The sequence below is a fragment of the Canis lupus genome, chromosome 1 (assembly GCF_003254725.2).
Source record: "Canis lupus dingo isolate Sandy chromosome 1, ASM325472v2, whole genome shotgun sequence".
Lineage (NCBI taxonomy): Eukaryota > Metazoa > Chordata > Mammalia > Carnivora > Canidae > Canis > Canis lupus.
Window position 1 is genome coordinate 112,555,251 of NC_064243.1, and position 13,340 is coordinate 112,568,590.

Below are 13,340 nucleotides of genomic sequence, written 5' to 3' on the forward strand. Positions count from 1 at the left end.
ACTAGAAGAAAGAAAAAGAATGGACTGAAAAAAGTGTCTGAAGAAATAATGATCCAACAAACTGAGTGAACCCCGAACATAAGGATCGCAAGACACATAACAAACTTCTTAAAACTAAAGACAAAAGAAAATCTTGAAAAACAGCCAGAGAAACAACCCATTGCATGTTAAGGAACACTGATTCAAGTGACGGTAGGTTTTGTATCTGACAGCATGGAAGCCAGAAAGAAGTGGCCTGTTTTCGAGTGGAGGACAAATCCTGTCACTGGCAAAAAGATCCTCAGGAGTAAAGGAGAAATAAGGAAATTTTCTGATGAAGGAAGAATATGAAAATTTGTTGCCAGCTGACCTGCTACTAAAAAACAGCCAAAGGAAAAGATGTCCAGTTCATTGTTCTCTGTTGTTTATGTTTGGCATCCTACCTAAAAGCTAATGAAATTTACTTGGTTTTGAAATAAACTCTACCCTCAAACTCAAGATCCTGAGATCAAGAGTCACATGCAACACACACAGAAGGAGTCAGATGCCCCAACCAAATTTGTTTTTAAAAGATTTTATTTATTTGAGAGAGAGGGTGAGAGAGCAGAAGCAGGGAGAGTAGCAGAGGAAGAGAGAGAAGCAGGCTCCCTGCTGAGCAGGGGGTCAGATGGGGGGCTTGATCCCAGGGGATCTCAATCCCAGTGGGGGCTGGATCCTAACCCTGGGATCATGACCCCACGAAGGCAGACACTTAATGGACTTAGCCACCCAGTGCTCTGGCCCTAACCAAAATTAAAATAAATGAAACCAGAGTATATTCTCTGAAAACAGTAATCAACTAAAAGAAAGACAACAGAAAAATCTCTAAAACATTTTGAAAGTAAGCTACATATATGTAAATAAATGATGGGTCAAAAAGGAAGTCTCTGAGGACAATTTTAAAATATACAGAATTAAATATACTAAAACTAGAATTTCACCATTTGTGGGATGCAGCTTATGCTGTGCTGAGAGGGGAATTTATACCCTGAAATGCTTACATTACAAAAGAGGAAATATCTCAAATCAATAATCTCATGTCCTACTGCAAGAACAAGGAAAATAAGAGCAAAGTGAACCCAAGTGAAAGCATAAAGAAAGAAATCATAAAGAGAAGAGCACCCAGGTGACCCTCATGTCAGACACTGAGTGGACAGAATGAACCTGAGCCCTATAGAAGGACAGGGCTGGGTCTGTAGAACCAGAATTGGTTCTGTGGGTGGGATGTAGATGCGAAAGAGGAAGATGGGGTGGCTGTGAGGGGCCTAGTTTTTTCTCTCCCTCTGAGGGGTCACAGGCAGATGCAGGAAGCCTCATATGTTGCTGTCTACCCTGGGAGATCTTCAGGCTCCATTTGCCCTTGGGTGGAACATTTGCTCTGCCGGGAAGGGCGGGCAGAGGGCAAAGGACTCTGACACCGGGACACAGGGCTCATCTAGGAGGAGCTGTGAAAAGAGCCCAGGGTTCTGCTCAGCCCTGCTGCCTGGGGAGCTCAGCTAGGGCTTGGGAAACAGGATACTGTGCTCAGGGGGGCTGGGTGATGGGTGTGTTTCCAAGGTCAGGCGTCAAGGGTCAGTAGTTCATCATGAAACATTCCTGCCTTACTGTAGGCAAGGGAGTGAGTGGCCTGACCCTCAGGGGCCAGGAGGTTCCTCAAAGGCTTGAGCAGACTCCTGGCCTCCCCACGGACACCCCCTGGGTGCAGCCATCAGCCAAGCAGGGAGCTGGAATGGATGTGCCAGCAAGTAACATCCACACATGTGATAAGGGTTTAGGATTGAGAGATGAGAGCAGAATCGGGTTGTCCCATGAGAATGCTACTTCTGCCTCACTGCACTCTCTTCTGTAGAACAGAAATGGGCGGCATCTCCAGCAGTTCCTCATTGCTCCTCCCTGCTCAAGTCGTGGGAGGAGCAGGGCTGGGACGCTGTCCGTGGTGCTGAGGACCCCCAGGTTTTCCCAGGGCTTGGCGCCTTGATCTTCTAGCTGTATCCCCTTTCTTTCATTCTTTTTTTTTATTTTTAATTTTTCCCCCTTTCTTCCATTCTTAACAAGGAGCATTACTGACGAGGAAGAGGTGGAGAGGGCTGCAGGGAGTGTGGACTGGCCCCTGTCTCCATCACTCAGGGCAGTGAGGATACTGTGGCCATCACTGCAGGAAGTGACTCCACAGTCAGATGACCAAGCCCACGTGCCCATCAGCAGTTTGTAGTGAAGGATGATGATGAACATGAGTATCCTTAAGGCTTAGCGCTGATTCTGAGGCTCAGGCGGCGGCTCCTGACTCCACCTAGAGTTTGGGGTCTCAGGAGAGTCCTGAAAAGGAGGGTTCTAGGGTGAAACTAAGAAGCCACTTCTGCTTTGTGGTTGATCTGGCAACAAATGTTTGTGTCCGGGTGTTGTAATTCTTATAAAACAGGAAGAGGCTTCTGAGTCCCTGTAACCTTCTGAGAACATATCTCAGTGACTTGAGGTTCTAGGCCCACCTGGCTGTTCTATGGGATCCTGGATGTGTGTCAGGTTTCTGCCCCAGGACCCTTCTCTCTCTTACTACCCTATGTTCCCCTTTGTTCTGCTCTTTCTTTCTTTCTAAGATTTTTACTTATTTATTTATTCATGAGAAACACACAGAGAGGCAGAGACACAGGCAGAGGGAGAATCAGGCTCCTCCCAGGGAGCCTGATGTGGGACTCGATCCCTGTACCCGGGGATCATGCCCTAAGCCAAAGGCAGACACTCAACTGCTGAGCCACCCAGGCATCCCTGTTCTGCTCTTTCTTAACCTGAGAGCACAGCAAGGGGCAGGCTGGGGGCAGATCTTTTGCCCTCTATGGCTTCAGAACCAGAACATTCATTGCCCATACTTACCTGCTAGATAGGAACCTCTATCATGGGGCTGGGCAGGGAGTCCTAAACAGAAGAGAATGGGTGTTGGTAGCAGAGAAGGAGGGTCATTTCTCTACAGGAGTGAGCAGATCTGCCTCTTGAAGAGCCTTCTCCAAGCCTATTGACCCATGCCCCTGTCCCAGACCATTCTCCACTGCACTCCCTGCCTCATTCCTGTTACCCCAGGACCCCTGGATGATGCTCCCAGTGCCCGCTCTGTCCCTGAGTGGACTCCAGGGTTCACCTTTGGCCAACTCAGGGGAGCAGGGAATACTCAGTGCATGGTGGGGTGTGGTCCTGCCTCTGAAGCAGGTCCACTCCTGGCCAAAATGAGGACTGTCTTGTCCTGGCTAGTCTGGGGAAAGCAGGGAGCATGCTGTGCTGCTGAATTGGATGGTGGCCCTGCACAGCTTGGACTCTTGTGGAAACAGTGGGAGAGGGGGGGATTACTGGGGATGTGGAACTGTTGGCTGGACCATGGCCTGGGAGCAGAGACAGAAGTTAGTACCCAGGGCTGTGAGGAATCTTGGCCCCACCTTCCCAGTCAGGGACACGTCTTTAGCTCTCAGAGAACCAGGGAAGAATGATCACCTCCCAGGAAGAGACCCACTGGCTATTTTATGGCCCAGTGAGGCCCAGGTGCTGGTCTATGATCTAGATTCCACAGGTCAGGGAATATGACCAGTGGAGGTCTCCTGTGCTGAAGCCCAGAGAAAGGGTCAGAGGCTCCAGAGAGGGTGACTGGCAGAGTGGACACCGTGGGAGGACTTTAGGGCTTCCAGTCCCACCCAGACTGAAGAGATACTCACAGGGGGTAGATGCTGGGCGCCAGAGGTACCTGAGATCATCCCAGATACTGGCCCTATGAGAGATCATCCTTATTGATGTGGGGTGCAGGGTGAGGTCACATCATTGGTGCTGGAACAGGGGATAAAGAGGATCCTCATTCAGGCAGCAGTTAGAGAATGCCTCTCTCCTCTGCTGTTAGGAGAGCAAGGGCCTAGAATAGGAGATAAGGAAAGGCCTTTGGAACATGTCTGTCCTGGACCCAGAGACAAAGCCCCACAGGCTGACAGTACCTAGGAGAAAGTGTCCTGAAAAGGTCTGGAGGACTCAGGAAAGTAATCAAGCGTGAAGGTTTGACTGAGTGAAAGGGTCAAGGCTGCAGCTGCAATTGCAGAACATGTGGGGAGGCCTAGGGATGCTGAATGTAGGGCTCCTGTGTGCCCAGACCATTACCCCCTCAGGCCAGAACAAAGTTGGAGGACTCCTACTTCCTTTTTTTTTTTTTTTTAAGATTTTATTTATTCATGAGAGACACAGAGAGGCAGAGAGAGAAGCAGGCTTCCTGCAGGGACTCAATCCCAGGACCCCAGGATCACAACCTGAGCCAAAGGCAGATGACAACCACTGAGCCACCCAGGCATCCCTCCAATGATTTTCAATAGACTGTCATGACTATTCAATGGAGAAAAAAAATCTATTCAACAAATGGTGTCAGGAACACTGGATATGCATGAAAAGGAATGAAGTAGGACCCGACTTACACCATGTACAGAAATAAACTTAAAATGATCAAACATTTAAACATTAGAGTCCAAACTATAAAAGTCTTAGAAGAAAACATAAAGCAAAACTTATTGAAACTGGATTTCCCAATGATTTGTTAGATATGACACCCAAAGCAAAGACAGCAACAACAAAAAAACGGATGAATTGGATAGCATCAACATGGAAAACTTCTGTGCATGAAAACACAATTAGCAGAGTGATAGCACTAGTTATGGAATGAACAGGATATAGGGATGAAATATACAGTATAGGAAATACAATCCGTGTATTTTAATGGGGCTGCACGGTGACAGATGGGAGTTACATTGTGTGGAATATAGCAGAACCTATAGAGTTGTTCAATCACTATGTTGTACACCTGAAACTAATGAACTAATGTCACATTGTCTGTCAATTAAGTTCACTAAAAATAATAAATAAGTAAAAGTGAGGCAATGCAAGGATTAGAAAATATTTGCAAATCATATCTGGAATGAGATTAATACCCAGAAAATATAAAGTGCTTCTGCAATTCAACAACAACAAAAAGCAACCTGATCTGAGGACCCTGCTTTCTTCCCCCAACTGCAAGTCTCATTTTATGCATGGGGCTACCTGGAGGTGAGAACTCCACTCCCCACATTCTAGGCTGGACCCAAGGGGCCATGAGACATCAGAGACTTTGGGGAGGAAGCACCTGCAGATATATAATAGGAGAGTTCAAGGACAGATTTGGGCTTTGGTTGCAAATGGGAAAGAACTTCTAGGCTCTTCTCTGAAAGGCAGACAGACCCTCACCACAGTGCTCACTGCAGATGCTCCAGGGATGCACTTACCAGAGACTGTGATAGCCTTGACTGTGGTCTTATTGAGGCAGGTGCCATTGTTATAGACAAGGCAGGTTTAGGATCCGCTATCATTTGCAGTGATGTTGGGGATAAAGAGCTCCTGTGTGGATGGCTGGGGCCTCCCATTGATAAGCCAAGAATACTGTGCAGGTGGGTTAGAGGCTGTGCGGCAGGAGAGACTGAGGTTTGCCCCTTGATGGTAAGAGGAGTCTGAGGGGGAAATGATGGGTGTGTCCAGGCCATTTGGAGCAAACAGAATAAAGCCACAGGTGATGTAATCCCAGGGAAGGGGAAGCTCCCTGTCTGTATAAGGACCATAGTGTCCCTCTGCTGGATCCAACCTTGTTTTCAAATGTCCCAATCAGAAGCTCCCTGTGTTCACTGAGCCTGGGTCTGAGACATGAAGCTGTTTCCCCTCCCAGGCTGTTGACCCTCCCTGGGAGGAGCAGCCTACTGCTTCTGAGTCTTGGTTAGGCTGGGCCTGCCCAAGTTTGTTGGAGACAGGAAGCCGTGGCCAGGCTGGAGGTCCAGCTGAGGGTCATGGACGTGGGCCCCAGAAGGATGGACGTGGCTTGGCCTCCGGCTGTGTGGACTTGAGCTGGCACCCTGGACCAGGTAGGAATGGAAGTTACTCAACAGAGCACATTCAGGGTGAATGGGTCACTATGATCAGCACTCACTGGGTTCCGAGTTTCACACTCATAGGGTCCTGTGTCATTCCTTGTGACACCATGTACAGTGAGAGTCCTGTTGTCCAGGGACAGCTCCAGCCTGGGACTGTCCGGGAGGCTCTTACTGTTTACTGACCACAGGCAGCTTGTGCTCTGAGTCTGAGCTTCACACATTAACACTACAGAATCTGCATTCTCCACGGGGCTGGAGTTGTTGCTTGTGATGCTGGGTTTGTGTAACTCCGCTGTGCAGACAACAGAGAGAACATTGCCCTGTGTGGTACCTGTGATTCTTCTGCAGGAATGTTTTTCTTTTTTTTTAAGATTTTATGTATTTATTTGAGAGAGAGACACAGAGAGAGAGAGCAAGCATGGGGAGAGGGAAAAGCAGGCTTCCCACTTAGTTAGGAGTGCCACCCAGGGCTCAAACCCGGGACCATGGCATCATGAGCTGAAAGCAGACTCTTTTTTTTTAAGATTTTATTTATTCATGAGAGACACACACAGAGAGAGAGGCAGACACAGGCAGAGGGAGAAGCAGGCTCCATGCAGGGAGCCTGACGTGGGACTTGATCCCGGGTCTCCAGGATCATGCCCTGGGCTGAAGGTGGCGCTAAACCACTGAGCCACCCAGGCTGCCCTGAAAGCACTCTTAAGCAACGAAGGCCTCAGGCACCCCTTCCACAGGCAACTTGAATCAGAGTTGGCTTCTCTCAGCTCTCAGCCAAACTTAGTCCTTAAAAGAATAAGACATCTGTGTATCTCAGCGCATGAGGATCTGAGCGCTCAGAAAAAGTAAACACCTGCTGTGTGCCTGAAAGCACAGGCCCTCTCAAATGTGGGTTATAGGGCAGCATTTAGTCAAGGAAGACACAGGATAAAGTCACAGGCAGCCCTGGACCTCTCCTGGTTCATCAGAGACATAACAGCCTGCCCTGGAGATGGGGTTCTGAGCAGAAATGACACCCAGGTCCACCAGGAACAAGCCCAGAGGTCAGTTCACTTCTCAGCACCCCCGCAGTCTGGAGACGTAGCACCCCCTGGCTGTTTGATAACGAGTGACATGAGGCAGTGACCCCTTACATGGCAGAGCCGAGTCCAACCACTAAGCAAAGAGCCAGAGGATGAGCAGGAAGCAGGGGTGGTGAGTGATGAATGATCCATCATCTCTTCAGAGAGGGGTCCTGGGTGCAGGATCCTAGGAGGTCTGGCCCCACGGGCTTCCTGTCCTCCAGGGAGAGAATCCTCCACCATCCGCTCCTTCCCTCCTAAGCAAAAGCAACTGAGTCTGTTACGCGTGGACCCTGTGTTGGTTTCAGGTGCAGAGTCGGGAGGGGAAGGCAAGTCCCATCCCTTACACCCCAGTGGGAGGCACAGCAGCACATCAGGAAATAATCTGATTTCAAGTCCAGCCCAGGCAGGTGAGGATGAACCCCCTGGGGTGGGGGGCAGGAGCATTCTCCCTCTGATTGCTGAGGCAGGTCATTCTGGTGTAAACTGGAGTGAGCCTCCATTTGGTCTCACTGCCCAGACCAGCATCCCTCCCACTGACGGAGGAGACGACGGGGCTGGGTCTGCAGAGAGAACTTGGGTGACTGATGTGCTGCTCATCAGTCTGCGTGACCCCGATTCAGTGACTGTTTCTTTCTGCGCCTCAGTCTCTCCTGATTGCATAGGAATAATGGTAGATGATGTCTACTTGCCAGACCTGAGAATTAACCTTTAAACATTCTGAAATACCTCATCTAAATTTTGTCCATAGCAGCTGGTCAATCAAATGGCCTCTGTTCCTGCTCACCCCACAGGAGAGGGCTCTCTGGGCCTGAATCTGGGTGGAGGAGGAGCTGCCAGGATCATCTCACTGCTCTGTTGTTCCCTGGGGAGCTGCCTTTCCTCTGGAGACCCCAAGTCCCCCACAGCAGTTGGCCAATGGACTGGGGACCTGTTAGGTGTGTGCTGTCCATGTTGAGCCTCAGGTGAAGGCCCAGGCCCTGCCACTCCCCTCATGTGGCTCTTGAGACTGAGCCCTGACTGGTGACCAGCTCGGGCTGCTAGGAATTCCTTGCCCCCAGTCAGCTCTGCTCAGGAGCCCCAACCCCATCCTGGTACAGACTCCTCAGGTCACCAAAATCAGGGGCTGCTCCAAGACAGTGGTCTGGGCAGGGCTTTCTGGGCTGGAGTCTGGTAAGGATCCCAGGGGCCACTCAGGCCTGGCCCTGACCTAGTCTTGCAGGGTCTTTTGTCAGATGATCACAGAGTCTGGATTCCAGGAAAGGAATTCGTATCTCAGGAAGTTTGTCTCCAGTGTGTGGGTCCCCCACGAAATGCTTGAATCCCTATACGGGCCATAATGCAGAGAAGGATGGAGGCCCAGTGCAGGCCTGTGAATCCTGTGTGTGTGAAGTAGAATTCCCCCCACCCGACACCAGAGGTGAGAGAGGAATTACTCACGGAATACTCGGAGCTGTCCACGTACTAGTGCAGTTTCAAATTTTCTGTTTATGATTTGTAGGATGTAGGATCCAGTGTCGTTCAGGGTGATGTTCTGGAACAGCAGGGATCCACTGGGGTATATTATCTCTCTGCCACTGTATGCAGGCCCCGGGGTAATTACTCGTGTGTCTACTACATATAATACAATTTGATGGACAGGTGCTACAGTTTCCCCTCTGAACCAGGCAAGGCTTGCTGTATCCCCAGGCAGATTGTGGACCCGCAGAAGAACGTCCTTCCCTTCAGCAGCATTGGGAGGCACGGATTCCACAGTGACTTGGGCAGTGGTGAGCGGGTTCCAGAAAGTTAAAAGAGACTAGTTGGGAAGAGAGGGGATGGATCAGCGTTTGGACCTATGTGTTGGGATGGAGAGCTGGGGCCCTGGACATGGAGCAGGTCCTAATCCCCCAGCCTCGGAGTGTGTGTGTGTGAGTGGGCATGTGTATCTGGGTGTCTGTGTGTGTCTCCTGCTGCTTATGGTCACCAGCATGACCATGTTATTTTAGGCCCTCTGAACTTAATTTCCTGTTTCCAAAGCTCTCCCTAAATTGTGACTCTCTGTCAGTGCCTCCAAATACCCACTCACACTCTGGGGGTCCCTGGTAGAGGCCTGCCCTGACTGGCTCCTCTGAGGACCCTCTGTCCACACGTTCTAACTTTTCCCTGCTCTGTTTCCTACTTGGGGTTGTCATTACCTGACATGACATTCTAGATGTCTCTGCGGGTCTGTCTTCCTCCCAGAGAAGTGAGCTCAGGGAGCAGGGACTGGTCTGCTCTGTGCTGTCCCCCGGGGTGGCCCGGCTGCAAATACCAGGGCTGAGCGTCCCCAGGGCCCTCCGAGTCTGGCGCTTATCGGTCAGGACCCCAGGGTGGTGGCAAGGCCAGGGTTTAGGGTCCCTGGGTGTGGTTCCCGTCAGGTTGCAAAACTGAGTCCCCGGTGAGGAGGCCCTTGGGACCCAGCCCCTCACTCCCCACTTGCAGATCCCGAGGCCGCCCCGTCGCTGAGCCGGCTCCCCCGCCCCGCCCGCCGCCCCGTCCCCCGCGGAGCCCCGTCCGCCCCCCCAGGCCCCAGGCCACAGGCCGCCGCTCCCCCGTCCTCCCGCCCCTCCCAGGGGATCGGCCCCCTCACCGGCCAACAGGAGCTCCTGCCAGGGGCCGCGCCCTGCTCGGGGAGAGGCCGAGGGGGGCTCCATGGTGCCCGCTGCCCGCTCGGTCCGGCCGGGGTGAGAGCAGCTGCCGCCGCGCAGACGCTCGGGCCCCGCGGTCCGCCCCACAGCGCCGCGTCCTTCCCCCTCCGCGCGGGGCCGCCTCTGGGGGCGGGGCCGGGTCACGCGGGCCGGGCGGGGGCTCGCCGGCCCCCCCCTCCCCGACGGCAGGTCCCGGGGTTCCCTTCCTCTGTCCCCGTGGGGGTCCCCGCAGCTGCGCACACGGCCTGCTTGGCCCGAGCACGAGCCCGGGGCGTCGGGTCCGGGGCGCGCCCCGCAGCTGGGGGCGAGGTGCAGGGTCCGCGCCCCCACAGCCCTCCCTCCTGGCCCTGGGGCTTCCCCCTGCAGAGCGGGAGCCCGCGGCCGCCTCCAGAGCCTGTCCCGGGACGTCACCCCCACCGGGCCTGGGGATCACCTGGGGAACGTCATCAAGACTGCGGAGGCCCAGGTGACCCCTGGACAGGCTGCTTTAGCAGATGCGCAGCCAGGCTGAGACCCCGGGACGTGGCGCCGGGGCCGCCTCTGCTCTGCGCCCACGGAGGGAGGGTCCGCAGATCCTGCGGAAAAGCAGATCTGACTCGGCAGGTGTGGTGTGGACCCCGGAGCCTGCATCTAACCAGCTCCCAGGGGACGCGGATCCTCCTGGCCCCGGGGGGCAGGCTTTGAAGAGCCGGGCTGAGGGGGACCCGGCTCCCTGAGAGGGTGACCCTTGTCCCTTCCCTCAGTGGCCTGTGCTGTGTCCTGGCCTTGAGTCTGTGGGCACCACACACGCAGCCCAGGGTCCTCAGGTCCAGGGGATCGTTTCCCTTGGTAACAGAGAAGCCCAGCTGGGCCCGGGTCTCCCCAGTGATCTCACCTGCTCTGGGGAGGATGGATTTCCTCCTGGCAGCAAGGTCACTGAGAGGACTCAGGGGGTGAGACAGGGGCAGGCTGGGTGATGACTGGTGAGGGGAGTGTCCATCCCTGGGTATCACCAGCTTGACCTCTGCTTCCAAGGGCAGAGACTGAGGACCAGGTGTCTGAGGAGCTAACTTCCCAGGTGTGAATAGGACTTCCTGCGTGTCCTGGGAAGTGAAGAGGTGGTGGGAGGTCAGGTGGCTGGGGCTATCTGGTCCCCAAGGGAAGGTTTTGAGGAGACCCTCCCTCTCAGGGTCTCTTGGCTGAACTGTGGCTCAACCTTGGCTGGTGCCAGGTAAAAAGTGGGGCGGCACAGGGACCCCTTACGGGTCACCCTAGAAGCATCCTAGACAGAGCGACAGGACAGAACAGGCTCCCGGAGGGACCAAAGGGGCTGTTTGAGAAAGGGATGGAATTGAGGCTCCTTCTCTTTAGCTGAGGCCAGCAGTAGGGTTGGTGTCCTGGGTGTTGTCTGCGTGTCCCTATGTCGTCCCCTGGAGGCGCTGCCGGGGGCTGCACCCGCGATGCTGACCAGGCTCCAAAGGATGTGGGTGGCCCTGAGCCCTGGGCAGAGGTGAGGACTGGTCAGCCAGGGGCCTGGTCCCTGTGGGTCCTAGACTGCCTGAGTCCACCCCAGGGCAGGGTGAGCCTGGGGAGAGGACAGGCACTGTCCAGAAGATTCCTGATTCCACCCAGGGATGTGCTCCCTCAGAGGAGCTCTCTGTCCTCAACAGTTCAAGGAATGACGGAGTAGGCATCTCTTAAGACTTTGGAGGAGACGCACGTGCCTGGGGGTCTGGATATCAAATGCCCTCTCTCCTCATCACAGCCCAGGGGTGGGGGCACTGCCTTTTCCAGCCTCTGGAGTGTGCTGATTCTCCTTGGCTTGTGGTCTCTTTTTTTTGGCTCAGGTCATGAGGTCAGGGTCCTGAGGTTGAGCCCTGCATTGGACTTCCTGCTCAGTGGGAAATCTGCTTGAGGATTCTCTCCCTGTGCCCCATCCCCCTACTCAGGAGCATTTCTCTCTCTCTCTCTCTCTCTCTGATATAGAAATAAATCTTAAATCAGAAAGGATTTCACAATGGTGCCACTGGACACCAGAAGAAGGAAAAAAGTATGGACTGAAAAAGTGTCTGAAGAAACAATGGTCCAACAAGCTGACCCCCAAACATGATACACATCACTAAAACACATGGCAAACTTCTGAAAACTAAAGATGAGAAAAAAATCTTTAAAAACAGCCAGAGAAACAACTCATTGCATATTAAGACACAAGTTTTGTATCTGATGCATGGAGGCCAAAAAGAAGTAGCCTGTTTTTCTAGTGGAGGACAAATCCTGTCTCTGACAAAATGATCCTGAGAAGCAAAAGAGAAATAAGGAAATTTCTGATGAAGGAGGAAGATGAAAATTTGTTGCTACTTGACCTGCTATTAAAAGATGGCTAAAAGGAAAAGATCCAATTCATCGTTCTCTGTTGCTTATCTTTGGTGTCCTATCTAAAAGCTAACAAAATTTACTTGGTTTTGAAGTAAACTGTACTTCTACCTGGTGGCTCAAACTCATGATCCTGAGATCAAGAGTCATACGCTCCACAGACCTAGTCAGCCAGGTGCCCTTAATCAATTTTTTAAAAAGATTTTATTTATTTGAGAGAGAGAGGTGAGAAAGCACAAGCAGGGGGAGCAGCAGAGGGAGAGGGAGAAGCAGGCTCCCCACTGAACAGGGGTTCAGGATTTGAGGGGGCTCAATCCCAGAGGAGGCTCAATCCCAGGACCCACTAAGGCAGATGTTTAATGACTTAGCCACCCTGGTGCCCTGCCCCTAACTAAATTTAAAATAAATGGAACCAGAGTATGTTCTCTAAAAATAGTAATCAAACTAGAAATCAATAAATGAAAGACAACAGAAAAATTTCCAAAATATTTTGAAAGTAAGCTACATATATGTAAATAAACTATGGGTCAAAAGAGAAGACTCAAAGGAAATTTTAAAAATACACAGAATTAAATACACTAAAAAATCTCCATCATTTCTGGGATGCAGGTTGTACTGTGTGTTGAGATTGGAATTTGTACTCTGAAATGTTTACAGAGGAAATATCTCAAATCAATAATCTCATGTCCTACCACAAGAACTAGGAAAATAAGAGCAAAGTGAACCCAACTAAAAGTAGAAAGAAAAAAATCATGAAGAGGAGAGCACCCAGGTGGCCCTTATGTCAGACACTGTGAGTGGATAGAATTGACCTGAGCCCCATAGAAGGGCAGGGCTGAGTCCGTAACATCAGAGTTGGTTCTGTGGGTGGGATGTGGATGCAAAAGAGGAAGATGGGGTGGCTGTGAGGGGCCTAGTCTTTTCTCTCCCTTTGAAGGGTCATGGGCAGATGCAGGAACCCTCAGATGTTGACCTCTACCCTGGGAGATCTTCAGGCTTCACTAGCCCTTGGGTGGAACGTTTGCTCTGCCGGGAAGGGCGGGCAGAGAGCAAAGGACTCTGACACCAGGCACAGGGCTCAGCCAGGAGGAGCTGTGAGAAGAGCCCAGGGTTCTGCTCAGCTCTGCTGCCTGGGGGAGGGGGGTTGCTCAGCTGGAGCTCAGGAAACAGGATGCTGTACTCAGGGGGGCTGGAGGCGGGTGATGGGTATGTTTCCAAGGTCAGGTACCAAGAGTCAGAAGTTAATCAGGAAACATTCCTGCCTTACTGTAGGCAAGGGAGTGAGTTGCCTGACCTTCAGGGGCCAGGAGATTCCTCAAAGGCTTGAGCAGACT

General features: G+C 52.2%; 1 protein-coding gene across 1 annotated transcript; it reads right to left on the minus strand.

Annotated features, from left to right (window-relative positions):
* Positions 1-6,246: 6,246 nt before the first annotated feature.
* LOC125755082 (carcinoembryonic antigen-related cell adhesion molecule 5-like) lies at positions 6,247-10,101 on the minus strand. Its single transcript, XM_049109872.1, has 4 exons — positions 10,088-10,101; positions 9,597-9,777; positions 8,426-8,783; positions 6,247-7,242 (listed from the first exon to the last, which is right to left on the minus strand). Exons 1-4 carry the CDS (start codon positions 10,099-10,101, stop codon positions 6,974-6,976), a joined length of 822 nt encoding a protein of 273 aa, XP_048965829.1. The 3' UTR covers positions 6,247-6,973.
* Positions 10,102-13,340: the final 3,239 nt, after the last annotated feature.